Raw genomic sequence first — 27,376 nt, forward strand, 5'->3', positions numbered from 1 at the left:
TAGCACTGCAGTTAAACATTATCTTTATTGGGGTTATAACTGAGTCAGTATGGCGTGGTGTGGCAAATAGTGTCCCTCTTTAGGGTTATCATTGGTTACAACTTCGATGAATTTGTTATCAAGTTGTTGTTGGATTATACCATAGTACAATTTCAGGTTCTCAGGTTGTCTATTCATGCATAACATCTGAGACCTTAATTGGTTTTGTGCCATGAAATGATTTACAGGAAGCTGAGGATGATTCAGCTTCCATGGTTATCTGACCCAGTATTGACTGTCTTTGTAGTCCACTGAGTCTAAGTATTGTTTGTAAGTCCATGCATCGTCTGGACTTGGTTGCTCAGGGACTATGCCTAGAGTTGCGAGATCCCACAATTTATGTTCAGGTGGATCAAGTTCATCCTCAGATATGTCTCTGAACTTAAGTGGTGACTGTTCTCTGCCTAGTCACGCAACCATCACTGTGTTGATGTGCTTGTTGTCCAAATGTGTGGGCTGCTTCAGATTCAATACTGGGCCAGTGAGCAAATTGCCTTCTGCAGATAATAACAGGTTCATTCCCTTCGTTCGTCAAGTGATGAATTTGTGATAATAGTCTGCACCTACAAATATTCCTATATTGGTGAGGGTGATCAGTCGTAATTTAATTAACAGCCAAATTAATTCCCTTTTCTTGTAAGACTTTGTATGTTGTTGGTCTAAAGTGGTTGGTCCACTTGTTGGTCTAAACTCTAAAGTGGTCCAAAGGTTGGACGACTTTGTAGATTTGGGGTCCTATATTTGTTAGGAACACTGATATGTTCAGTTTTACCTGTCTTACTGGTTTGAGTTTTAAGGCGTCTGCCACTTACTGTGTGACAAATGTCATTTGGGATCCTTGGTAAAATAACCCACGAGTGGTGACCTTGGACCTTTTGTTTTTAATTGGTAGTTGGGCAGTGAGCAAAGTCGCATTGTGGTCTGACTTTGTTGTTAGTACACGTACATCCTGACGTACTTTACAATACTGTACAGTGGTGGAAGTTTCTTCCTCTGCCAGGGGTTTGGGAGACCTTGGTCGTATGTCCCTGCACAGTGCTGTATGGTACTGACTCTTATTGCACCTATTGCAGGTGTGTAGTTGGGTTGCACAGGTATTGGGGTCATTGTGACCTTAGACACAATGCATTTATGCAACTCTTTGAGTCGCTTTACACGTGTTGCATGATCAGGGTAATTTGGGCAGTGGTGCATGGAATGTTCTTCATTACAGAACAAACATGTCATCCAGCTTACAGCACCTTTGGGAGTCACCTCCCTTGGGTGGCACAGTAACTGTAGGTTTGGAGGGACCTACTGCATATGTGCCCATACTGTTATATTTCCACTTTAGAGTGGAGGTAGATGTCTTAGATTTTATTGGAGTACTTAAAGTACCCAGGTTACTTAAAGTAACCAGGAGGCCTGGTCGACGACCGGGCCGTGGGGACGCTAAGCCCCGGAAGCACCTCAAGGAAGAAGCACCTCAAAGTAACCCTTTGATTGCTTGTTATGGGTGGTTAATGAGGGTTTAGGGGTTGGTTTACTATCTGTGTTTGCTCGTTGTCTCTCTACAATGGAGCGTTAACCATCAGTGAGCTCCTGTACTGTCAGGGATGATTTGTTATGTAAGGTACGCAATATATCCAGTGTTTCACTGGGTAATTTGCATCTTAAAATAACTTTAATTAACCAATCCGCACTAATTAAATCAACCTTAAGGCTGAGTGCTTTGAGTAATGACTCAAGCTCCATTCTAAAGGCTTGGATTGAGTCAAAGGTTCCATCTGTTAATGGTAAGTACATAAATGTTTGAACTAAGTGCATAACAGCTATCTCTGTGTCAGCATAATTATCCTTAAGGAGCTGGACTGCGAGATCATACCCGTCAATAGTTAATGTTAAATTGGATACCACCTTTAAAGGTGGTAAACTTTCTCCCTTAAGTTGACCTTGCAAATAAGTGAATTTGGAGGTTTTAGGACTAGTGGATTTAGAATCCACTGAGTCAACAAATTTGTTCCAGACGTTATCCAAACTTTCATCCTCTGTTCCAGAGAATGTAGGTAAACTGATTGAAGGCAGTTGGACTTCTGGTTGAGTTGTTTTAGGAAAAGCTGTGACTGTTGCCTTACAATGGACAATTATTTTGAGGAAAGGCTGTAACCTGGCTTGAATAACACCTTCGAACTGTGCCTGGTCAACCATAGCATCTTCTAATTCCGTTTCAGATAAATTGGTGTTGGCAAGTTCAGCCAAATACTTTTCTATCTGGTGTTTGACTTGCTCAAATTTACTTGCAACTACTTGATAATAGCTTTCCAGTTCAGTATAATCAACTGAAGATTATTGAGACAGATCGTGGCATTTAATAATCTGTCTGGTTAGGTGGCCTTTAAGACCTACTAGCGTTCTTTTTAATTTTTCTGAAGTAGCAATACTGGCTGTTTGGTTAAGCCTTGTATGGCTTGTGCTGTTGGTAGTAGCCTAGGAGTATATTTTCAGTCACTAGGCTACAATATCCTATTTTCTAGGAACTTGGCATATAAATGATAAATAGTAGATATATACATAAATGATTTGAGTGGAAATCAGTGTCACTATAGGAATTACCTAAAGCTAGCTTATCATTATCGCTGTCGGTTGGATAGTAACACTTCTTAACACTCAAAGGTGAAATAGTTATGATGAAATAAAGTATATGGTAATATTACACATAAATAAGTACTTATGTACAACATAACTCGTATTGTTAATGATTCCCGTCCCTTATAGGGGTCTGCACAATATTTAAATACTTGCTAAGCTGAACAGTATTTAGTTAATCACTAGACAAGTGTGATATCCTACCCTTACATCAGTTTTGCACAATTAATTAGATTAGACTAAGTTAATCATTACTCAATTCAATACCAGCCTAATATCATTCTACCCTATATAAGGGCTGACAGTAATTAAATCGTATAATATTAGGCAGTAAAAAGAATGGTGCAATATTTATATGAGTTTTTTATTTATTATGGTAAATGTTTCTCTCTAGACTCAAGGGAGATATATATACATTATGGATAGTAGCCTCCTCAACCTCCGGTTGTATTTTAATGGTGTTAATTAGTTAATTAAGTGATGAGACAAATCAAGAACTGTTGTTAATATTGTGTTAGCAGTAGTAATTTCTATCAGTGCTATTTAATTATTTTATTTAGTTAGTGACTGTGAAATAAAAATCACACCAGTCTAGCGGCTAAATTTTTGGGATAATACAGTCACAAATTTGGTTAGTCTTAAGTTTGGCTTCACACTCTATGGATATAAAACTCCACTTATTTGGTGGATAAATTTGTGAATGTGTAGCTCTATGTTCAAGTGTTTTTCCACTCACTGGTTATTTAATAGCACATATTTTTGTTCTTTGGTTGATTCCTTGGAACAATGATGGTGCTTGTTGTTAGCAGTAACTTCTGTGTACTGCTGGCTGAGGGTGACTGAGGTTGGCTGCAGTGATTTATATCAGTTTACTTTTGCTGCTTTATTTAATAATTTATATATGTTAATTGCACAGGTTATTTAATTTAATAATAGTCTAGCTCTAGACTATCCGGTTTGAAGGACTATAAACATGGGTGGTATTTTCCTAGCAGGATATGTTTGTTAATTAAATTATATATTAAATTATTATTTTACTGAACTTTAATTTATTATTATTAATTCATAGTATATAAGTATATAATTAAAATTATCCTACTAGGTGTACCTGTACACAAGTTTGGGGGGGGGGTTATGTACGGAGAGTACTAATCAAATTTATTTATATATATAATAGGTTACAATGTTAATGTTAGTTCTACAACTACAATGCATTAGTATAATACTATACAATTTATATCTGTTGGGTTGTGAATAGCCTAGTAATAGGCACTGGATATTCCTCAGTCACGTATGTGAAACTAATTGGTGATCAACTAGTTAATGCCAAATGGTGACCATGAATAAATCCCATTACACTAGGACGACTCGATGTTATTTCTTCCTCCCTTAAACTGCACCTGCCAGGTAACTAATAAGTAGTAACCTGTCACTACTAAACACAGGTATATATCAGGGAAGAAATCTATATTATGAAACAAGAGCTTACCCATTCTGGGTTTTGGTCAGACTTCATAACCTGTCAAAATTTGTAAATAAAATCAATGGCCATCAATGTATACATATACACAATTAATTTCAACCAGGTACAATACTTCCCAAGGTTTGCGAGATCTTCAGTTGATCGGAGACTTAGTGGTTCCTTTGTCAAAGCTCGTGAGAAGTGTATGAGATTGTACATGTCGACTTGAGAGGTGAGCTGCTATCTCTGTGGTTGTCTGTCTGACTACACAAACGTAATGGCCTCTGTCTCCTTCCCACTCTGGTTGCGTTCAGAGCTCAGCTCTAAACTTCATCATATTCGACTTAGGGAAGTAGACTATGCAACTGTTTGCTATATAATTAAATCCAGTCCTGGTGAATAACTTTTTATCATATTTAGACCCCAGGATTTATTTAAGGATACATGTTGAGCTTCACATTCTCTCTGAAAGATCACTGAAACCCATTTTCTGCTAATGAAGTTAGTGGTGAGTAATGTTAGTAACTTAGTGTCGAAATACTTGACAACTGCAAACCAGGCATGACAGGGCAGATCTCATTGAAACTTATAAAATACTTAACAATTTGGAGGATGTTGATCCAGAAAATTTCATCAAAAGGTCAGATGTTACACAAACAAGGAGCAATGATTTCAAACTCAACAACCCCCCTCCCAGTTCAGCTCGTTGATGTCGTGAAGGGGGGATTAGTGGGCAGCTGCCGGAGTGTGATGCTCCTTGGGACAGTCCTCTGTCCTTTTGTGGCCTTGTGCTCCTGCTGCTGTCCTCTCTAATTGTGCTGAACGACTTTTCCTTTTCCTTCTGTTTCGTTTTTCTCCCCCCCCCCCTCTTCTCCTATCTGCTTGTCGTTTCCTGCCGACCTTTTGCTTGTTTTGGTTATTTCTTTGGACTTCTGTTTTGACGCCCGGGTGCTTGAGCAGGCATACTCTGCACCCGTAGAACTGTAGTACCCAACGTCGAGAGCGAGGGGAACCTTTTATTGTCAATCCCCCTTTCATCACTGAACCCGATCTCAACAGACTGACGGTTCTTAAGGTGGCGTTTGTGGGGCGTATACTCACGACGCACCCCTAGGGGGGCCCCGGCTTGATCGGCGATAGCTTCTTGTTGGGTGTCCTACCTCTAATTGTGGCTCTATGGTGGGTGTGGGGGGCACATTCGTGAGTAAAAGTGTTTCTTTTCGTGTCTATGTTGCTGAATGTTCCTCTTGTATCCTCTCTGGCTCGTGGGGTGGGCAACCAAGCCCCCGAGTCGGACTGTATTGGAAGACCCGGCTCTGTAGCCCCCGCTGCATTGGGCCCCGACCATGCTCCTCCTTTGACCCTCCTGACTACTCCCCTCCCTCCTCTGTGGTTAGGTCGAGCTCCAAGCCCCCGGTGGGAACTACCTCGTCCCCTGGCACGGCTCAGTCTCTAGTTGTGACTACTGCGCCTTTTAACCCCTCTCTCTCTGGGGATTCTCAACGCCGTCCTCGACACGGCTGCACTCGCTCGATTCCTTCCTGTTCTGATGCCTATCAAGCCTTGTTTGGTCCCGCTTCGTGGGCCAAATACTTTGATCTCCTCCCTCTTGATTCTGCACCTCCTGACGATTTCTCCCTTCATATGCACCTTGTTGATTACGTAGATGCCTCGATCACCTTCAACCCCAACCATTTCGATACACATGTTGTTGCTGCTCCTTCTCAGGATGCGGTCTCCCGCTTTCTACGGGCTCACCATAGCCCATGCAACTTGGAACATTTGTTCCAAGTAGCGAATCTTTAACAACAACAACAACTCCCGCTTAGCTGCTTTATCCTGCCTTGGCGAGACACCTGTTCAGGTCTCAAAGAACGCTCGGTTGAATGCCAGTGTTGGCACTATTCTCCTTCCGCCCCATGTTGCAACCAGTGTTCGGAATCTGCAGGACTCCCACGATGATATTCAGCATATCCTTGAGGCCCAGGGCCATTCTGTCCTCTGGGTAGACACACTTACTCGTCCCCCTCGTGGTCGTCGCCGTCAGCCCCTTCGGGTTGTGAAGATTACTTTTGATGGTAGGACCCTTCTGCCCTGTCATTCTTGCTGGTGACAGGTGCTCTGTCCAGGAGTACATTCCTTCTCCTGGCTCTGTAACAAGTACTGGAGGTTTGGGCATGGTGCCCTCCGCTGCCCTGGAACTGTCTCTCTGTCCTTTGTGTGGGGGCGATGGTCACTCTAAGTCGTAGTGCACTTCTCCCCAGGCTCGCTGCCTCAACTGCGGTGCGGCCCATCCTACCTTCTCCCGTTCGTGTATCCATTACAAGCTTGAGGCTGCCGTCCTCAACTTGAAGCACCAGGAGCGTTTATCTTTTCCTGAGGCGAGGTGCCAGGTTCACCAGCTCCCGCCTTATGCTAATATCTCTTATGCTCATGTGTTGTACTCTACCTCACCTCATCATTCCCACCTTCCTCAGACTCACAACCGTTTCTGGGCCTTGGACCCTGATACGCCCACTGCCCCCTACTCTGTTCCTTTGAGTTCTGTCCCGAAGGGTCCCCCTCCTGGTACTCTGTCTGGTGTTCCCCTTCTTTCTACCCGGTCTGTCATGTCTCCTGTGTCTTCTTCCTCATCTCCCTCCGATCCTCCTTCCCCTTCTTCTCCTCCATCTATCGACTCTCCCTGCCGCCTGTCAGTGCGGGCTGATGTTCATCACTCTCCTAATGGCCGTCGTGTGTGCTCTTGTTCGGCTTCTCCTGTTGAGACGTTGGAATCCGTTGCCCAGTACGTAGTTGCTGGGACACCTGTCTCTTTAAATCAGAAGCGTAAGCCTGGCTCCTCTCCTTCCTCCTCCCTGGCGGGTAAGAAGGATTCGCTTTCTTCCTCGGCCCCTACTTCTGACTCTATCGCTCCTTCCCCTCCCATTCCGGAAGTTGCGCCCCTTGTTCCTTCTATGGAGGTTTCTTTGGCCCCCGCATCCCTCTCGGTTGCTGCCCTTGCTGAGGTACGCTCCCCTCTTCCTGCTGCTGTCCTTGCCTGCTCCTCTCGGTTGCTTCCTCCTCTTCCTCCTCCTCTGGACCCCGCCCGTTCACCTCTGGTCTGTTCTCCCGCTTCCTTCCCTCCGTCTTTGCTCAGTTTACCCATGCCCCCTAACCCTGACTTTGCTGACCCTGATCCCGACCCTGATATTCTTTAACGTGCTATGTTGCTCTTTCGCCTTTGTTTCTTCCTTGTTCTCTGTTGTTGTCCTTTCTCTTCTCACCGTTGTCTATTCTTCAATGGAACGTTCGAGGTTATTACGTCAGTTTCCTTGAACTCCAACTTCTGATTTCGCGGTTTTCGCCCCTTTGTGTCTGTCTCCAGGAGCCGATGCTTGGTGCTCGTCCTGGTCGTTTTCGTGGCTATTCCTTTCTCTCCTCCCCCCCCCCAGGTGTTGCTGGGGCTCCCAACTCTTCTGCTCTCTTGATTCGCTCTGATGTTCCCTTTGTCCCCTTACTTTTTCCTTCGCCTCTCCATTGTTTTGCTGCTCGTATCTTTGTGGGGAAATGGTACACCGTTTGTTCCATTTATCTCCCCCCCCCCCCCCCCGAGTGTCCCGCTTTCTCTTGCTGATCTGAAACACCTACTGGACTCCTTGCCGGAGCCTGTGCGCCTGCTGTGTGATTTCAATTGTTGTCATTCCCTTTGGGGTGAGTTTCTGACGAACACCCGAGGTCGCCTTCTTGAGCTGTTTATCCTCTCTTCCTCCCGGTCTCTTCTGAATTCTGGTGAGCCCACGCATTTGGACTCTCGGACTCGCACCCTTTCCTGTCTTGATCTTTCTCTTTGCTCGTCTTCTCTTTACTTATATTTCACGTAGCAGGTTCTTGATGACCTCCAAGGCAGTGACCATTTCCCCATCCTTGTAACCTTTCTCTATTTTCACCCTCCCCTCTCCTTCCCTAGGTGGTAGTTTGCTAAAGTTGACTGGAACCTATTTACCTTCAGTGCTGCTCTCTCTGACTTCTTCCTTCTGCCTCTCTCTCTCTCTCTCCTCCTTTTTCATGACACTGTCTTCGACGCTGCCCTCCGCTCTATTCCTCGCTCTTCCTCTCAGGGTCCACGGAAGTGCGTTCCCTGGTGGAATGCAGACTGTGCTCAGGCTGTCAGCTGCAAGCGGGCAGCCTGGAAGAGACACCGCCGTCAGCAGACGGCCGATTCTTTTCTTTTGGAAGGCGAGTGCGGTGGCCCGTAGGGCCATCCGTACAGCTAAACGTGAATGTTGGACATCTTATGTTTTCACCATTACGTCCCAAACTCCTCTGCCACAGATCTGGAAGCGTATCCACAAGATAGCGGGTAAGTTCGTTCCCGATATTTCACCGGTCCTTCACCTCCGTGGTACTCTTGTGGCGGATCCGTTGCAGGTCGCTACCGAACTGGGTTCCCACTTTTCTTCTGTTAGCTCTGGTCTTCATCTTCCCCAATCTTTCCTTCTTCGTAAACCTGTCCTTGAATGTCGTCCTTTAAATTTCTGCAGTCATCTTCGATTTCCCTATAACGATCCCTTCTCTCTCTCTGAACTTCGTTCTGCCCTGGCCCTCTGCGGTTCTACGACGGCGGGCTCCAATGGCATTCATTAAGAGATTCTTCTCCATCTCCCTCCGTGCACGTCTCAGTATTTACTGAGTCTGTATAATCGGATCTGGGAGTCGTCGTCGGTCCCTGAGGACTGGCTCGATGCCGTTGTCCTCCCTGTTCGCAAACCAGGGGTCTCTGGGAACATCCCCTAAGGACTTTCGCCCTATTGCCCTCACAAGTTGTGTCTGCAAACTCTTTGAACGTATGGTTAACGTTCGTCTGATGTGGTTCCTGGAACACCATCACCTCCTCTCCCCTTCTCAATTTGGTTTCTGCAAGTGCCGCACCACTATAGATGTCCTGGTGAACTTGGAGGTCTATATTCGTACTGCTTTTGCTGCGAAGACCTCCATTGTTGCCATTCTTTTTGACCTGGAACACCTCTTGGCGATATCATATTCTATCCCAGGTTCATTCTTTTGGCCTTCGTGGTCATCTCCCTCTCTTTCTCCGCAGTTTCCTCTCCCGTCGTTCCTTTTGGGTGAGGCTTGGTACCGTTCTCTCTGCCTCTTTTCAGCAATACGAAGGTGTGCCCCAGGGTAGTGTTCTGAGCACTACTCTATTTCTGATTGCCCTCAATGGTCTTCTTTCCTCTCTTCCTTCAGGCGTCTTCTCCGCTCTCTATGTCGATGATCTTACCCTTTGCTGTCAGGGTGATGATTCACCTCTCCTTCAACGCTGGCTTCAACTTGCTATTGATTCCGTGTCGTCTTGGGCCACCGATCATGGCTTCAAGTTCTCTACTACTAAGAATTGTGCCATGACTTTTACTCGGAAACGGGTCGTTCATCGTCCCTCTTTGTCACTTTATGGTCATCCCCTTGAGTACAAAGATTCCGCGAAGCTTTTGGGGTTATTCTTTGACACTCGTTTGTCTTGGTCTCCCCATATCTCTTACCTCCGTGTTGAGTGCTATAAGGCCCTTACCCTCCTTCGGGTATTGTCCTATACTTCTTGGGGAGCAGATAGGCGGGCACTTCTTGCTTTACATTCCTCTCTCGTCCTGTCTAAGTTCGATTATGGTTGCCCTGTTAATCGTCTGCTTCTCCTTCTACTCTTTGCCATCTTGATGCTTTGCACCATACTGGGTTGGGTCTCGGTTCTGGTGCCTTTCGTTCGACTCCCGTTCTCAGCTTGTATATTGACACTGGCTTCCTATCTCTCCAGGACCGCCGTGATCGCTCCTGTCTTCACTATCTTGCGCGGTCCTTGCAACATCCTTCCTCTCCCCTCTGTCGTGCTTAAACTTTTATCCCTCCTGCGATTCCTGTTCCTCTTCACCACCTCCCTCTTTCTGTCCGGTTGTCTCGCTTACAGGATTCTCTTTCCATTCGTATTTCTAATATTTCTACTCGTGTTGTTCCTTCTTTGCCCCCGTGGAGAGTCTCCCTTCCACAGTTTTGTACATCCTTGACCCGCATCCCTAAAGCTTTTACCCCTCTTTCGGTTCTAAAACGCCTTTTCATTGAGCACTTTTCTTCTCACTCCCACTCCGTTTCTGTCTTCACCGATGGGTCTAAGTCTGCGGACGGTGTTGGCTACTCTGTTGTTTTTCCTCATCACACTTATATGTGTCGCTTACCTCCGGAGACTAGTATCTTCACAGCGGAGCTTTATGCTATTCTCTATGATCTTCGTCTCCTGCTCTCTCTTTGTCAATCTTCCTTTGTAGTTTGTAGTTGCTGTTGACTCTCGTAGTGCCCTCATGGCTCTCGGGTCCTTTAATCCGGTTCATCCAGTAGTTGTCGAGATCCAGCATTGGCCGTTTCTTGTTCACAGTAAATTTAAGTCGGTAGAGTTTTGTTGGGTTCCCAGCCATATTGGTGTGTCTTTAAATGAGCGTGCGGATGCTGCCACCAGGGAAGCTGTCCGCTCTTGTCCCATCTCTCGTAAAGGTATTCTTTATTCCGACTTTTACCCGGTTATCCATTCCTCTATTCTTACCCATTGGCAGGCTTGTTGGCCGTCTGTTACTGGTAACAAACTATGTTCTCTTAAAAGTTGTGTCCTCGTAACTGTCCTCCAACCACCGTAACCGTCGTTGGGAAACGGCTCTGGCGAGGTTGCGTATTGGCCATACTCGTTAACTCGTGGTCACTTGATGGAGCGACACCCTGCTCCTTATTGTCTTAATTGCCTTGTCCCTCTTACGGTCGTGCATATCGTTGTTGAATGTCCTGACTTCCGGGACGAGGTGTGTGTTTTTTTCCGACCGTCCTCCACGGTCGCTCTGTCTCTCGATAGTATTCTTAGTGACTCGGATACTTTTGATATCGTTCGCCTTATGCGTTTCTGTTCTTGTATTGGCATCCTTAGTGATATATAGCGCCCTCTGATTATCCCGCACATTTGATGGTGCTACATAGCCTTCCCGGTTTGGTGCCTTTTTTTTGATAATTACTTACTTCAAACTCAACAAGTCACAGTGTAGGACTGAGAACAGGAGATGTTTCTTCAACCATAGGGTTATAAACCAATGGAACCGTGTACCCGCGAAAACCGTAAATGCCAAAATCTGTTAACTTTTCTAGTACAACTCGAAAGGATCATCAAGGCACAAAAGGGGACCTTCGACAAGCCGTCGGCTTCCTGTCCTCATCGAGGTCACTAGTGTTAGTAACTCTCAGGTAAGATTTGCACATCTGTAATGTGTCTACTTGTCACATATATATGTTGTGATCATTAAAGCCACATTTCTGGATGGGATCTGGTTTTCATGAAAGATCCTAAAGTCAGTTATGCTACAGTGTAAATATAACAAGTTATTAATTTATTGCATTATTGTTCAGTGAGGAATTCATAAAAAATGCCACTGTAAATTGTTCAGTTTATTTAATATTGAACCTTGTTACATAAATATGCATGCTACATCTTCACTAGTGAGCCATTCCAATAGATATGTAACAGATTCTCCATCAGAAATTCTTGGTAGGGATATTGTATGTCGGAGCGTTGAAGAAAGTATGGTGGGTAGTTGCGCCTCTGCCACTCCCGTACCTGGTCCTCTGCTGACTGTACCAGCTCCGGGCTCGGTGGCTTCATCATTGATATGCCTTTAGGGAACAGCGTGCTGCAAGAATTTATTGTATATGACAAAGGCAGTACTTTTAACATACAATAAGTTAATTGTAAGTACTGTATAGTGTAGTGCTACTTTTTTGGCAATGTGTAATGTGAAGAATTCTTAACAAGCAACACAGAAATTACCGACAGATACAACAATAACAGGAGACTCGACATAAGCGAGGCCCTGCACATCAAAAAGTCAATACCAGCAACCAACAACCAGTTAACACACAATTACATTCTACCCACTTCAAGACACCGAACCAGCACAGAAGCAAGAAAATAAAACACGCAAAATACCCATTCTTTCGTGTTCTGTCTTTTCTCATTGATTAGAGACCTGTCACCACCCAAAACGAATATAAGCAAGATCTGTGTATGTAAAATTGTCTTAGAAAATGTAAGAAGTGTTCTTGCAAAATGCTTCTAGGAGTCATACCATAAAGTGTGAAAATGAACTTTGGAGAGTTAATTTTTCAACTACCCCTGACCGTAAAGAAAAACATAAGCAATATTGAGAAGATGCGTGTTAGAATCATTAATCTTACCCTTTCGGTCATATTCAACAACATATGTTTACAAGAAAGACTGCTACCAAAATATACTTATATATAATTATATTATATATATATATATATATATATATATATATATATATATATATATATATATATATATATATATATATATATATATATATATATACATATACATACAATTGACGACCACTAAACACTGATCATTTGTATGCGGAAAATCCACAGAGAAATAGGAAAGAGAGATGAACGTTTTGGCCGATCTGGGCCTTTGTCAACACCGGACTCAATTATATCGGAGTCCGGTGTTGACAAAGTAAGTAATTATCAAAAAGAAGGCACCAAACTGTGAAGGCTATGTAGCAACATCAAATGTGCTGCATAATCAGAGGGCGCTAAATATCACCAAGGATGCCAATACGAGAACAAAAACCCATAAGGTGAACGATATCAAAAGCATCCGAGTCACCAAGAATACTATCGAGAGACAAGCGACAGTGGGAAACGGTCGTAAAACAAGACACACGATCGTCCCGGAAGTCAGGACGTTCAACAAGAATATGCACGACCATAAGTGGGACAATGCAATTAGGACAATAAGGAGCAGGGCGGCACTCCATCAAGTGACCATGAGTTAAACGAGTATGGCCAATACGCATCCTCACCAGAGCCGTTTCCCACCGCCGGTTACGGTGGTAGGAGGACGGCCACGAGGAAACACAACATTTAAGAGTACTTAGTTTGTTACCAGTAACAGACGACAAAGAAACCTGCCAACGGGTATGGATGGAGGAATGGATAACCGGGTAAAAGTCGGAATAAGGAATACCTTTACGCGAGATGGGACAAGATCGGACAGCTTCCCTGGCGGCAGCATCCGCACGCTCATTTAAAGACACACCAATATGACTGGGAACCCAACAAAACTCAACCGACTTAAATTTACTGTGAACGAGAAACAGCCAATGCTGGATCTCGACAACTACTGGATGAACCGGATTAAAGGACCCGAGAGCCATGTGGGCACTACGAGAGTCAACAACAACCACAAAGGAAGATTGACAACGAGAGAGCAGGAGACGAAGAGCATAGAGAACAGCATAAAGCTCCGCTGTGAAGATGCTAGTCTCCGGAGGTAAGCGACACATATAAGTGTGATCAGGAAAAACAACAGAGTAGCCAACACCATCCGCAGACTTAGACCCATCGGTGAAGACAGAAACGGAGCGGGAGTGAGCAGAAAAGTGCTCAAGGAAAAGGCGTTTTAGAACCGTAGGAGGGGTAAAAGCTTTAGTGATGCGGGTCAAGGATGTACAAAACTGCGGAAAGGGGAGTCTCCACGGGGGCAAAGAAGGAAGAACACGAGGAGAAACATTAGAAACACGAACGGAAAGAGAATCCTGTAAGCGAGATAACCGGACAGAAAGAGGGAGGTGGTGAAGAGGAACAGGAACCGCAGGAGGGGTAAAAGTTAAAGCACGACAGAGGCGAGAGGAAGGATGTTGTAAGGACCACGCAAGATAGCGAAGACAGTAGCGATCACGGCCGTCCTGGAGAGACAGGAAGCCAGTGTCAACATACAAGCTGAGAACGGGAGTCGAACGAAAGGCACCAGAACTGAGGCGCAACCCAGTATGGTGCAAAGCATCAAGACGGCACAGAGTAGAAGGAGAAGCAGATGAGTAAGCAGGGCAACCATAATCGAGCTTATACAGGACGAGAGAGGAATGTAAAGCAAGGAGAGTGCGCCTATCCGCTTCCCAAGAAGTATGGGACAATACCTGAAGGAGGGTAAGGGCCTTAGAGCACTCAACGCGGAGGGCAGTTACAAGCTCAATATCTTAAATGGCCATCACAGGGATACGGAGCATGTCGCACATAACCATCTCTATATCCGCATATCTAGCACGACCAGTGAACTCCATGTCCACGGAGTTCACGCGCTTAACAGGAGGAAGGGGGCTACCCATAGCAAGCTCGCCATGTCAACCAGGGTCTTGCATTTTGTCGATTTTAAAATGAATTGCCAGTCATCTAATATTTACTGAATCGCTCTCAAATATTACTCATCATGTCTGTAATACTCACTACTTTGCATCTTGCCAATGAAGAATATTACTCACCAATAGAATGAATAACTACCCGGGGTATTTCTTTCCAGTAAGATTGCTACCCAGCCGTAGGGTGAATTACTCACTAATATATATTAGTCCTAAGAAAAGTATGTTCCCACCAGAAGGTGGTATTACTAACCGGGAGGTGGCAATACTTCCCAGAAGGTGGTACTACTTACCAGATGGTGCAAGGAGGTAATACTTACCAGAATGGTGTAATACTCACTAGTATAGTGTATTTGTCACTAGTATGGTGTATTATTCACCAGTATGGTGTATTTCTCACAAGTATGATGTATTATTCACCAGTATGGTGTATTACTCACTAGTAAGGAGTATTACTCACCAGTATGGTGTATTACTCACCAGTATGGTGTATTATTCACCAGTATGGTGTATTACTCACCAGTATGGTGTATTACTCACCAGTATGGTGTATTACTCACCAGTATGGTGTATTACTCACCAGTAACCTGTATTACTCACCAGTATGGTGTATTACTCACCAGTATGGTGTATTACTCACCAGTAACGTGTATTACTCACCAGTAACGTGTATTACTCACCAATATGGTGTATTACTCACCAGTACGGGGAGGCTGGGCAGCCAATTATGTAAAGGATGCGACCTTCAATGTTGAAACGAACTACAGCGTTGAACTTCTCTCGACTTTCTTCACTGAACCCGTGCAAGCACTGTGGAATACACGCAGGCGTATAGTTACATAATACAGGTTACAAGAACCAACCAATATATAGGAACATCTCATAATACAACTTCCATGCTTGTAAACAAAAATATGGGTGGAGCGAGAGTAATTTATTGACAGTAGATATTATAAGCCACTAGGATAATGTGACAATTTATTCATTGTTTATTGAACTGCAAATATAATTCTAAGAAATACAGTAACCATCTTTTATAACATGTGCTCGTTGCTGGCAGAATGTTGCCATTGTTATTTGGCCCTTATGTATGTTCTTCTTTGTTTTAATTTGTACATTTTATAAAGAAATTTTCAAGTGTGAGTCCTTCACTGTATTTATTCATTCATTATGTTGATGGCAATATTTGGTGATGACTCTGCTGGTGACTTTTGATGACTTTGCTAGTGACCTTGCTGGTGACATATGATGTTGGTGACTGTTGATGTGTTTGCTGGTCACTGCTGATGACTTTGCTAGTGACTGTTGATGACTGTGCTAGTCACCGTGCTGGTGACTGTTGATGACTGCTGGTGACAATGTATTTGCTGGTGACTGATGAGGATTTTACTGGTGATTGTTGATGACTTTGCTCGTGACTGTTGATGACCTTGCTCGTGACTGTTGATGACTTTCCTGGTGAATCTTGATGACTTTGCTTGTGACTTTGGTGACTTTACTGGTGATTGTTTCACGACTTTGCTAGTGACCTTGTTGGTGACTGTTGATGCTTTCGCTGTTGATTGTTGATGACTTTTCTAGTGACCTTTCTTGAGAATGTTGATGACTTTGCTGGAGACTATTGATGATTTTGCTGGCGACTGTTGATGACTTTTCTAGTGACGTTGCTGGTGACTGTTGGGGATTTCACTGGTGATTCATGATGTCTTTGCTAGTGACCTTGCTCTTGACTGGTAACTTTACTGGTGATTGTTAATGACACTGCTGGTTACCTTGTTTGCGATTGTTGATGACTTTGCTGGCGACCTTTGATGACTGTGCTTGGTGACTGTTGATGCCATTTTTAGTGACCTTGCTGGTGACTGTTGATGGTTTTGCTGGTGACTGTTGATGAGTTTGCTAGTAACAGTTGATGACTTTGCTGTTGCCTGTTGATGACTTTACTATTGACCTTGCTGATGAATGTTGATATATATTAAATGATTTATTTATATATATACAAGAAGGTGTGTTGGGTTCATGAGAGTACTTAACATTGATGTTTTTACATTTTTTCTTGTAAAGCCACTAACACGCATAGCATTTTAGGCAGGTCTTTAATCTAACAGATAATTTTTAGTAGGTAATTTGTAACAAAATTAAAGAAAGTTAACTGGTACATTGTAAGAAAATTTGACGAAGATTAGTAAGTACATTCAAGCGTGTTCGTAATTGTGTTGCTCAAGTGGTCCCACAAAGTGAGGTGATTCGATGAAATATCTATGCCCGAGATGACCATCGAGCGCTGTCGGATCTTGGGTGAAATAGTCTCATGACTATCAAGATTTTTGTACAGTTGTATGGTCTATTGGTTAAGGTACCAGGTACGCCAAGGTGCATAGCGTTCCTGGCTATCTGGGTTCGAATCCTTCTGGAGTGAGGTGGTTTTCAGTTGCATTTTGGCAAGGGAAGCATTCAAGCGTGTTCGCATCTGTGTTGCTCACGTGGCCCCACAACGTGAGGAGATTCGAAAAAATATCGAAACACGCCCTGACCAACCCGTCCTCGGTCAAGTCCATTCTATCTAGCGGTAAACCCCAAAGACGCATTCATCAATTTTAACATTCTGTTCATTCTATGTTTAGGTTCTGTTGGGGATTATTTGTATTTGAAGTACGTGGGTGAAACATTTACAGCGTTGTGGTTCAAACAAAAGTCGTCAGCAAAGCACTTGTTCCGGAAGTGTTCGGACGTCATCAGTTGTGTGTCGTGTGTCACCCCGTCCTCCAAACGAAGACCCAAAAGTGATTCCATGCACCCCCCAAACCCCCTCTTTATAAATGAAAAACGGTTTCACACGACTCAACTGTTGACGTTCGAATATTTCCGGAACAAGTGCTTCCCTAACCAATTTTGTTCGAACCACAACGCTCTAAATGCTTCACCCACGTTCTACAAATACAAATACTCGCCAACAGAAACATCTAACCTAACCTAACCAGCGGCTACATATGCACAATATGCTAATATATAATATTATTATTTGATAGTTGAGAAAAGTTCTGTTTTGAATGAACAGGATGTTAAAATTGAAGAACGTGTGAGAACCTAAACACCTAACCTAACCTATGCCTGTATATATGCAAAATATGCTAATATAATATTAATATATATTTGAGTTCATTCCTGTTTTGAATGAACAGCATGTACAAAATTATGAATGCGTCTGTGTGGTTGACCACTGGATGTAATGGACTTGAGTCGAGGACGGGTTGCGTGTGTCAACCGTTTTTCATCCATAAACGGGGTTTGGCGGGTGCATGGAATGAACTTCGGATCTTTATTTGGAGGACGGGCTGCCCTGACTCCATGATTGCTTGACCTCGAGACGATGTGGCTTATTTGATCAGGACATGTGCATGGCTTATTAAATAAGCAACATTCTACGTAACAGCTAAGCTGTACTCCTTTTCAAAATAAGCCATTGTTAGTAGACTAACCCTTAGTAGTGTAATTAAACCAATCGATTAATTTCGATTAGGATATTAAATACCTCCCCCCCCCCCCACAGGTTGTGAAGGGAAGTTCCTAGCAGGACAACTATGAAAATACAGTCTGCTTAAATTAAAAAATAAATACTTAAGAAATAAATTAATATAATAAATAATTAAATAAACATTAAATAAATAAATATATTCCTTCTGGGAGATTTTCCCCGCAGACTTTGATGATGACTGTTGATGATTTTGCTGGTGACTGTTGATGACTTACATGATGACTGTTGATGATTTTGCTGGTGACTGTTGATGACTTACATGATGACTGTTGATGATTTTGCTGGTGACTGTTGATGACTTACATGATGACTGTTGATTTTGCTGGTGACTGTTGATGACTTACATGGTGACTGTTGATGATTTTGCTGGTGACTGTTGATGACTTACATGATGACTGTTGATGATTTTGCTGGTGACTGTTGATGACTTACATGATGACTGTTGATGATTTTGCTGGTGACTGTTGATGACTTACATGATGACTGTTGATTTTGCTGGTGACTGTTGATGACTTACATGGTGACTGTTGATGATTTTGCTGGTGACTGTTGATGACTTACATGATGACTGTTGATGATTTTGCTGGTGACTGTTGATGACTTACATGGTGACTGTTGATGATTTTGCTGGTGACTGTTGATGACTTACATGGTGACTGTTGATGATTTTGCTGGTGACTGTTGATGACTTACATGATGACTGTTGATGATTTTGCTGGTGACTGTTGATGACTTACATGGTGACTGTTGATGATTTTGCTGGTGACTGTTGATGACTTACATGGTGACTGTTGATGACTTACATGGTGACTGTTGATGACTTACATGGTGACTGTTGATGACTTACATGGTGACTGTTGATGACTTACATGGTGACTGTTGATTTTGCCGGTGATTGTTGTTGACTTTGCTGGTGACTGTTAATGACTTTCCTTGTGACTGTTGATGACCTAGCTGGTGACTGTTGATGATTTTGCTGGTGTCTGTTGATGACTTTGGTGGTGATTGTTAATGTCTTTGCTATTGAGTGTTGATGACTTTACTAGTGACCTTGCTGGTGACTTGAAATTGCTAGTGACCTTGCTGGTGACTCCTGATGACTTTGCTAGTGACCTTGCTGATGACTGTTGATGACTTTGCTAATGACTATTGATGACTATGCTGTTGACAGTTGATGACTTTGCTGGTGACCGTTGATACCCTTACTAGTGACCTTGCTGAGGACTGTTAACGACTTTGCTTTTAACGACTTTGACATTTTAGTAAACTTAGAAGTACATAATATTTAAATTAATAATTCATTTTGTTGGAGGGCAGAGAGCCATGTTAGGGTGTCATGGCGGTCCCCGCTACCCCAAGGGGGAACTACTCACCCCCCAACAAGCTGACACTCTCTTGGGTACCCATTTACTGCTAGGTAAACAGGGGTATTAGGTGATAGGACCTAAATTCGGTCCATTTCTGTCCCGCCTGGGATTCGATCGCGGAATTCCGGATTGTGTGTCGAGAACGAACCCGACTATGGGGGCCTCGTAGCCTGGTGGATAGCGCGCAGGACTCGTAATTCTGTGGCGCGGGTTCGATTCCCGCACGAGGCAGAAACAAATGGGCAAAGTTTCTTTCACCCTGAATGCCCCTGTTACCTAGCAGTAAATAGGTACCTGGGAGTTAGTCAGCTGGCTTCCTGGGGGTGGAGGCCTGGTCGAGGACCGGGCCGCGGGGACACTAAAGCCCCGAAATCATCTCAAGATAACCTCAAGAGACTGCAGCATTTGCCTAATTTCTAAATGTTCAGTAGTAAGTATTTGGGTTCCCCCGTGCTTTGAAAATTTGGGAATAAGAAGCACATTCTACCTAACTTCAAAGTTACCAGCAAAGTCACCAGCAAACTTACCAGCAAGGCCACTAGCAAAGTCACCGGCAAAATCAAATTCAAAATCAAAATCAAAATCAAAATCAAATTTGTTGATGAACAAATTCATCAACAGTCACCAGCAAGGTCACCAGCAAAGTCATCAACAGTCACCAGCAAAGTCTTCAACAGTCCCCGGTAAAGTCACTAGAAAAGTCAACAGTCATCAGCAAAGTCACCAGCAAAATACCAACAAATACTGTCACCAACGCTGACTAGTCAACACTGACTGATGCCTGCACCCCCCCCCCCCTTTATTTATCAGCTGATTTTACCGCTCATAGCGACCTTTAAATGGCTTACCAGTAGGCAGGTACATGTACACAGAGACCCAAATGTAATTGAATCTAACGTCCAGACCAACCCAAATTAAACCAATTCACCATCTTTTATCTTGTTGCCCTCTGGAAGAAGTAAGTGTGCTGCCAGACATACGTTGTTGCCAAGCTCAAGCTGTTGTCCCCATCTACCCAGAAACTGCTTTGGCCAGACGACCGCGTAGGGTAATAGAAAAAGTACTACACGTGGCGGGAATAACATTAGCCATGCTACCACCACTGGTAGTGCAGCTGTTTCTTTGTCCTGTGGTGTTATTCCTGACCTTAAGTGCTTCCTAGAAGGCTGTAATTGAGCTCATAGGCACACAGGAGAAAAATATTTTTTTGATATTCTAAGTGTGGGATTCAACTAAAGCAGATATGTTCTGTAAATCAAGGGTCCCAAACGTTGGAATGATCTCCCTAGTCATATTAAAGATTTGTTTTTCTCTCATCCAGTTTAAACGAGAAAATAAAAAACTTCGTAATTAAGAGCTGACTGGAAACTACCTTACTCACCTTTTATCATTCCACATGTCAGCCTGTGTTTGCTGTTATTGCCTTCATTAATAACTAAACCTGTACCACGTACTGTTAATAACTACGTGTCAAATGAACCACAACAATTGTAGTGTGGCATTATGAGCCAGACACTCACCAGTTGCATGACATAATAGGCGCCGTATTCGTCGCTCTGGGTCTCCGACACCACGAACACCCGGAACGGTCCAGCCTGCCGGGAGGAATTATATTAGTCTGATGGAGGTACTCTGTATGCAGTGGGCTCCTGTGCATAGTGCATCTATGCACAGGAGCTACAACATGCATCACAGAAGTGCACTACAACAGATGTACACTACAACAAGCACTACAGATGTTCACTACAACATATGTATAATACAACATAAATCACAGATGTGAACTACGACAGATATACACTACAACATGCACCACAGATGTACACTACAACATGCACCACAGATGTACACTACAACACGCACCACAGATGAACACTACAGCACACCCCCACAAATGTACACAAACACAGCAGATCTACACTACAACATATGTATGTTACAACAGACACCGCAGATATACATTTTTAGATGTGCACTACAACACGCCCCACAGATGTTCGCTACAACACAGATGTACACTACAACAGATGTGCATTACAACACACCCCACAGATGTACGCTACAATACACCACATATATACACTACAACAGATGTACACTAAAACAGATGTACACTACAATACTCACCACACATCCTCCAATTCCCAATACCATACAGTAAGGAGCCCTAAATACAACCCATTCTCTGGTTTAGATAGTACTTTATGTAACTATGTGGACCATCGTGCATTAATAGACGTAATTAACATTTACATAGTAGAATTTCGCAGAGTCCAAAAATTTAAGCTAAAAACCCGAACTTAAATATGCCTTGGTCCAAAATATTCCAATTAGCCCAAATTCAATAGTACTACTTAATACTCTCTAATTGACTTTAAATGTGTAGGATGGTTCTCATCGCTACTATAAGTAATACTGTGACGTGATATGGTACTGCGGCTGTACCGGCCAGATGGAAGGTGGCACTCGCATAACACTAAAAAAAAAAAACGCATAGGCCTTTGCAGTGTGAAAATTGTGCAGGAGTAAAGGTCAAAAAGCCAACCACTTGGGCTGGACGGTAGAGCGACGGTTTCGCTTCGTGCAGGTCGGTGTTCAATCTCCAACCGTCCAAGTGGTTGGGCACCATTCCTTCCCCCCGTCCAATCCCAAATCCTTAACCTGACCCTTTCCAAGTGCTATATAGTCATAATGGCTTGGCGCTTTCCCCTGATAGTTCAATTGAAATTCAGTCCAAAAATTATGACAATTTACTTTATAATCAAGATAAATAACGTCTGAAATACACAAAAACCCTTGACTTGACACACTTGGCTAACACACAAAAGCAAGAATAAAATTGGCCAACAAACCGACATGAGGATGGGTGGAGGTGCGCACAGCATCTCTCCTACAAACATTCACGATTCCTTTCAGGGTTTTAGGAAACCACTGTCACATGGCGCACATATAGATCATGATTGTCACCCGGCCATAGAGGAGGATCCAGATGGAGGCTTCCAAGACAGTAAACATCACAGTAAGGCAAACCGATTAGAGGTGCAACGCCGCCATCATACAGAGGTAAACAGAGACTATCACTGCCCCAGGCGGCCTGAGTATCAACATCCACCACTCAACCAGGGTAGGACAAGTTCTCCTGGTTTGCCGACTTTAATTATTGCCTTTGATGTCGAAAATCGGAATGTTTTCGGAAACAGCAAGGCACAAAGTATCTTGTATCATGCCATTCCCAATATATTTAAGATCAAAGTGCACGATATTAGACCTCATAAACAAAGGAACTTAATTGCAGTTGACTACAAACATAGCGAGGAACTAGAGTGTTCAGGCGTCACTGATATCTGTGGATACAAAGTCAAATGCTACAAACCCCTATGAGACCGATTAGCAAAATATGTAATCCGACATGTTGTAGACATTAGTGCAGACGACATCAACGCACAACTTCCGGCAGATGGCATTCCAATCTTCGGGATAAAACAATTATGCGAAGAACAAATGGACAACTGAGTGATACAGGCATTGCCCTGCTTACATTTTAACTACACTCCCAATAGGGTTTGGTTTAACGGCTTCCTCCATAAACTATTGGTGTACGTACCACGTCCCACAGTATGAGTATGGAGTATGCGGCCCCAGCATGGAGCCCGTACTTGGTGAAGCACAAGGCAAAGCTTGAAAATGTTGAGAGATATGCCACTAGGCTAGTCCCAGAACTAAGAGGAATGAGTTACGAAGAAAGGCTGCGAGAAATGCACCTCACGACACTAGAAGACAGAAGAGTAAGGGGAGACATGATCACTACCTACAAAATTCTCAGAGGAATTGACAGGGTAGATAAAGATAAACTGTTTAACACGGGTGGTACACGAACAAGGAAACACAGGTTGAAACTGAGTACCCAAATGAGCCACAGGGACGTTAGAAAGAACTTTTTCAGTATCAGAGTAGTTATTAACAGATGGCATTAGGCAGTGATGTGGTGGAGGCTGACTTCACACACAGTTATAAATGTAGATATGATAGAGCCCAGTAGGCTCAGGAATCTGTACATCAGTTGATTGATAGTTGAGAGGTGGGACCAAAGAACCAAAGCTCAGCCCCCGCAAGCACAATTAGGTGAGTACAGTATTTTAAATGTAAAGGTTTTAACCATACCTCGAAAGGCTGCACCAAGGACATTAAGTGTGGGAAATGCTCTGGTTCCCATTACACACAAGACCAGTAATGAGACAAGACAAGTGAGTATCAGATATACTCACTTGTTCAAACTGTGGTGGCAATCATGACATTACATTCAAACAATGTCCTTCATACATAGCAGCAGCTACAAAAACTAAGGTTCTCCATACCACCAACCTGCAATACAGTCATGCATTGAAACAACCTAACTCACATCAACCGCTGCCTCACACTCAGTCACAACCTTTGCGTGTACCTGATATGTCTGTCACTGACAATCCTACACCCCCAGACTCCAATCCTCTCCCACAAAATATGCAACCAAATCCCGATCTTGTTGAAACTCTTGTCACTCGCATTGAAAATTCACTAGAAAAGACGCTGGACCGACTTCTAACTAAATTCTTTACCAAGTATCTCATCACCGAGGCTGACCCAACAGACATTCCGTCGACATCTACAGACAATGACATCCGCCCAAACACAACTACCATTGCCGGATACACGTTGTTTGAACTGAAAATGGAAAAACTTCTAAATAACTTCTTAGCACGCCTTACCAAAGTCACTACCTAGGCAGATTTGCCACAAACCCCAACCACCGGCACCAGGAGTAAGAAATCCTCAGCTGTATAAGCTTCCCAACGACCTGGCACTTTCTCCAACCACTCCCAGATATTCAACACGGTGTATTACTGGCACGTCAAAGAAGACTGATGTAATCACATTCCAGACGTAAACATCCAAAATACGACAACATAACAACCCTTCTATAACTAACCTACCCTAACCAAACCTTAACCTACCTACCCCAACCAAACCTTAACCTAACCTAACCTAACCAACCCAAACCTAACCTAACCTACCCCAACCTAACCTAACCTTATACACATTAACCCCATGTTACTTAATGTACTCTAACTCCCTACCATAATCTACCCTAACTTATCTAAATTGTGACCAATTCCCAAACATACTTTCTCACAATCTGTCTCTTGACTAATCCTCACTTTTCATAAAACAGCAACATTTGGATACCACCATTAACACCACCCTTCATCTTTGTCATCCTAAGTCCATTTCTACTTATATGTCTGTTTTTTTATAATCCTCACACAAATAGAAGACATCGATAACTTCCAAATTATGAGCATTGATGCGCCACTATACGAGCCGCATCTATCAACATCACCACTCGTGTAATCATCGGGAGGAAAACCTTCATGCAAACTGCACTTATTGCGAAGAATAAGAGAAGAATAACACATAAACAAACTTATGTTAACACAAAATATGGGTGACAATAATATATACAATTCACTAAGACCTGTACATGAAGTGTCTGGAGACAAGCATCGTAATATTACAGCATTGTTGTTTTAACAACCCATCCTCAGACCAAGTCCATTCCATCCAGCGGTTGACCCCAAAGATGCATTCATAAATTTTAACATGCTATACATTCAAAACAGGAATTTTCTCAAATATAAATTATTATTATTTTATATTTCGATATTTTACATTTTTAGGCACATATTAGGTTAGGTGTTTAGGTTCTGTTGGTGATTATTTGTATTTGTAGTATGTGGGTGAAGCATATACAGTGTTGTGGTTCTAACAAAATTAGTCAGTGAAGCACTTGTTCCGTAAGTGTTCGAACATCATCAGTTGTGAGTCGTGTGTAAACCGTTTTTGAATCAGGAGGCATGGACCCATGTATAACAAAAGACCACAAATCCACCAGTGCGACAGAGTCCACACACACGCCCCCAACACTACGAAGCATGCCACAAGAGTACACAGGAGATGGAGACAGGGGAGGGTTCACACTCCTCATCACCACCATGCCTGGACCACACACAACATCCTCAGAGAGCACAGACGATGAAGGCACAGGGACCGCCGCACAGCCACCATCGGTCGCATCTGCAACGACAGTCGGATGCGGAGGCACAGCAGCCACCACCACTTCGACACTCCCATCAACGGAAACCTCAGAAACATCAGGAGCAACGAACGGAGGGAAATCTCCTTCGTAGAAAAGGTTCACTTTGGCCACGACATCCGCACTGCAGTCCATAACCTGGGGCTCTGACAATCCGCAACGGAAGTAGGACTGTGGCTGATGAGCATAATACACATGGATATAGGATCCTATCAACTTTACAGACGACGGTATGTCAGACCAAAGCCGCATTTCCAAAGTCCTAATGCCATTCGGAACGCCCTTCAGGCGACCAGAGGAGATCGCATTCATCCTGACGGCCATCACCTGGCCAAATTGACCAAAATACCGTCTTGACAGCACTTCCCAGAACTCGATGAGGGAGCCGTGCATGCTGACGTAAGTAGTAGTGCCACTTCGGTAGGAAATAACTACTGACTCGGCAGCACCCGGTAACTGGAACGTGAGCCCATCAAACAAGTGTAGAAAGTCTCGATATGCCTCGACATTACACAGCTTGATCACAGCCTGATGCCTCGTTATTAACTGAACACCAAAAACGTTCGCGATGTCAGTGGCCAAAACGAAAAGTGGGCAAGTGGCCCCTCATCATAGGGAAAGCCAGGCACAGGTCCGCCACCATCAGCACCTCCAAGAACCACTTGCTAGGCGGGGCAACCAACAACTGGGGAGCGCAAGTGCCACCACCTCACCCAACGGGGTGCAAGCAGCCAATCATCTCCATACTGGACGTTTTATGGAGTATGTAGTTCCGGAGGAAGTGTTGTAGTGTCATGAGTGTCATGTCTTCCAATGACCTGGAAGAGGCAGTTTTCTGCCTCTTCCAGGTTCTGGTGACAGTTTACATTTAGTCAGATTTACTTCAGCAGGAGGTGCAAACTCTCAGAGGTACTTATAGCCGAGCCTAAACCTAGCAATAGTAGTGTGTAGAAATTGTAGACGTTACTGGATAATCCATACATATATGTGGCTCTTCCTGCATAATAGTATGATAATATAATAACTACCGTGAATTTCACTTTGCCTCAGGTTTACTAAATTTTAATGCAGTTCTTGGTATATTACTGCCCTCAGGCCACTCAAAGGTATTCCACGGCGGTAATGAAGTCCCTCTTTATAATCAAGAGCACAGTCTTTAACTCATGAGTTCTGTCATGCATTCGGAGGACAATAAGGGACGGGATAGGATTCAAATGAGACAGCCTTTAATTCCCTTATTATTTTATTATATATGTGATTTGCTTCAGACACAAACACGTCACAGTTATGTCTTGAGAAGTGAAATGCAGTCAGGGATGAATAGTGTCACTCACAATTAACGTGTCAACTTTGAACACATACTCGTTTGAGTGCAAGGAGTATGGCAAACAATTGTCTGAAGAGTGTAACCCTAATTATTTAATATGAGCTGCTCCATCGATAAACGCCGTCTCTTGTCACCACAACTGCACTTCCTGCTTCACCAGGAAGGTGGTGTGGGGGGAACGACCTGTATAAATAGTCGAGTTGTTGTTAACCCGGCAAGGTGTGTGGATCTGGGTGTCGCTGCTCACGTGGCTTGCGTCCCGTGTTTCTACTGTGGGGGCCCTGGGGCCGTGACGGTCTGCAATCATGGGGGACCTGTGCTTCTTGTCACCAGGCAGGCCTCCATTGGCCTGGAGTTCTCTGGGAATGCTTCCTACCACGCTGTAGAGGTGGTGCTAATTGATATGCTACGTGTCCCTGTGGAGTCTGTGTGTGGGGTTCAGCTGCTTGCCGGACGGCGGGCGATTGTCAAGTTCGGCTCCCTGGTGATTTACCAAGATCTCGTCATGTGCTATGATGGACACTCGTTCAATATTCCTGGAGATGGTGGGTCAGTGACCCTTTCTGACCATTGTGGTGCCACGATGTATGTAGCAATGCACGGAAAGCCCTTCGAGTTCCCTGAGAATCTTCTACGTCGGTACTTTGCCCATTTTGGGTGGGAATGTG

The 27,376-nt window shown here is 43.7% G+C and overlaps 1 protein-coding gene across 1 annotated transcript in view; it reads right to left on the bottom strand.

Moving 5' to 3' along the window:
• Positions 1 to 11,560: 11,560 nt before the first annotated feature.
• The window catches only part of LOC123763675 (protein O-linked-mannose beta-1,2-N-acetylglucosaminyltransferase 1), an 84,523-nt gene continuing 68,707 nt past the window's right edge, over positions 11,561 to 27,376 (bottom strand). The window contains exons 12-14 of the mRNA XM_045750951.2: positions 20,772 to 20,846; positions 15,050 to 15,159; positions 11,561 to 11,817 (exon numbers count right to left, since the gene is read on the bottom strand). Coding sequence (XP_045606907.2) covers positions 11,613 to 11,817; positions 15,050 to 15,159; positions 20,772 to 20,846 — 390 coding nt within the window. The 3' untranslated portion in view covers positions 11,561 to 11,612. The remainder of the gene's footprint in view (positions 11,818 to 15,049; positions 15,160 to 20,771; positions 20,847 to 27,376) is intronic.

This window comes from Procambarus clarkii, chromosome 52, assembly GCF_040958095.1.
Source record: "Procambarus clarkii isolate CNS0578487 chromosome 52, FALCON_Pclarkii_2.0, whole genome shotgun sequence".
Taxonomy (NCBI): domain Eukaryota; kingdom Metazoa; phylum Arthropoda; class Malacostraca; order Decapoda; family Cambaridae; genus Procambarus; species Procambarus clarkii.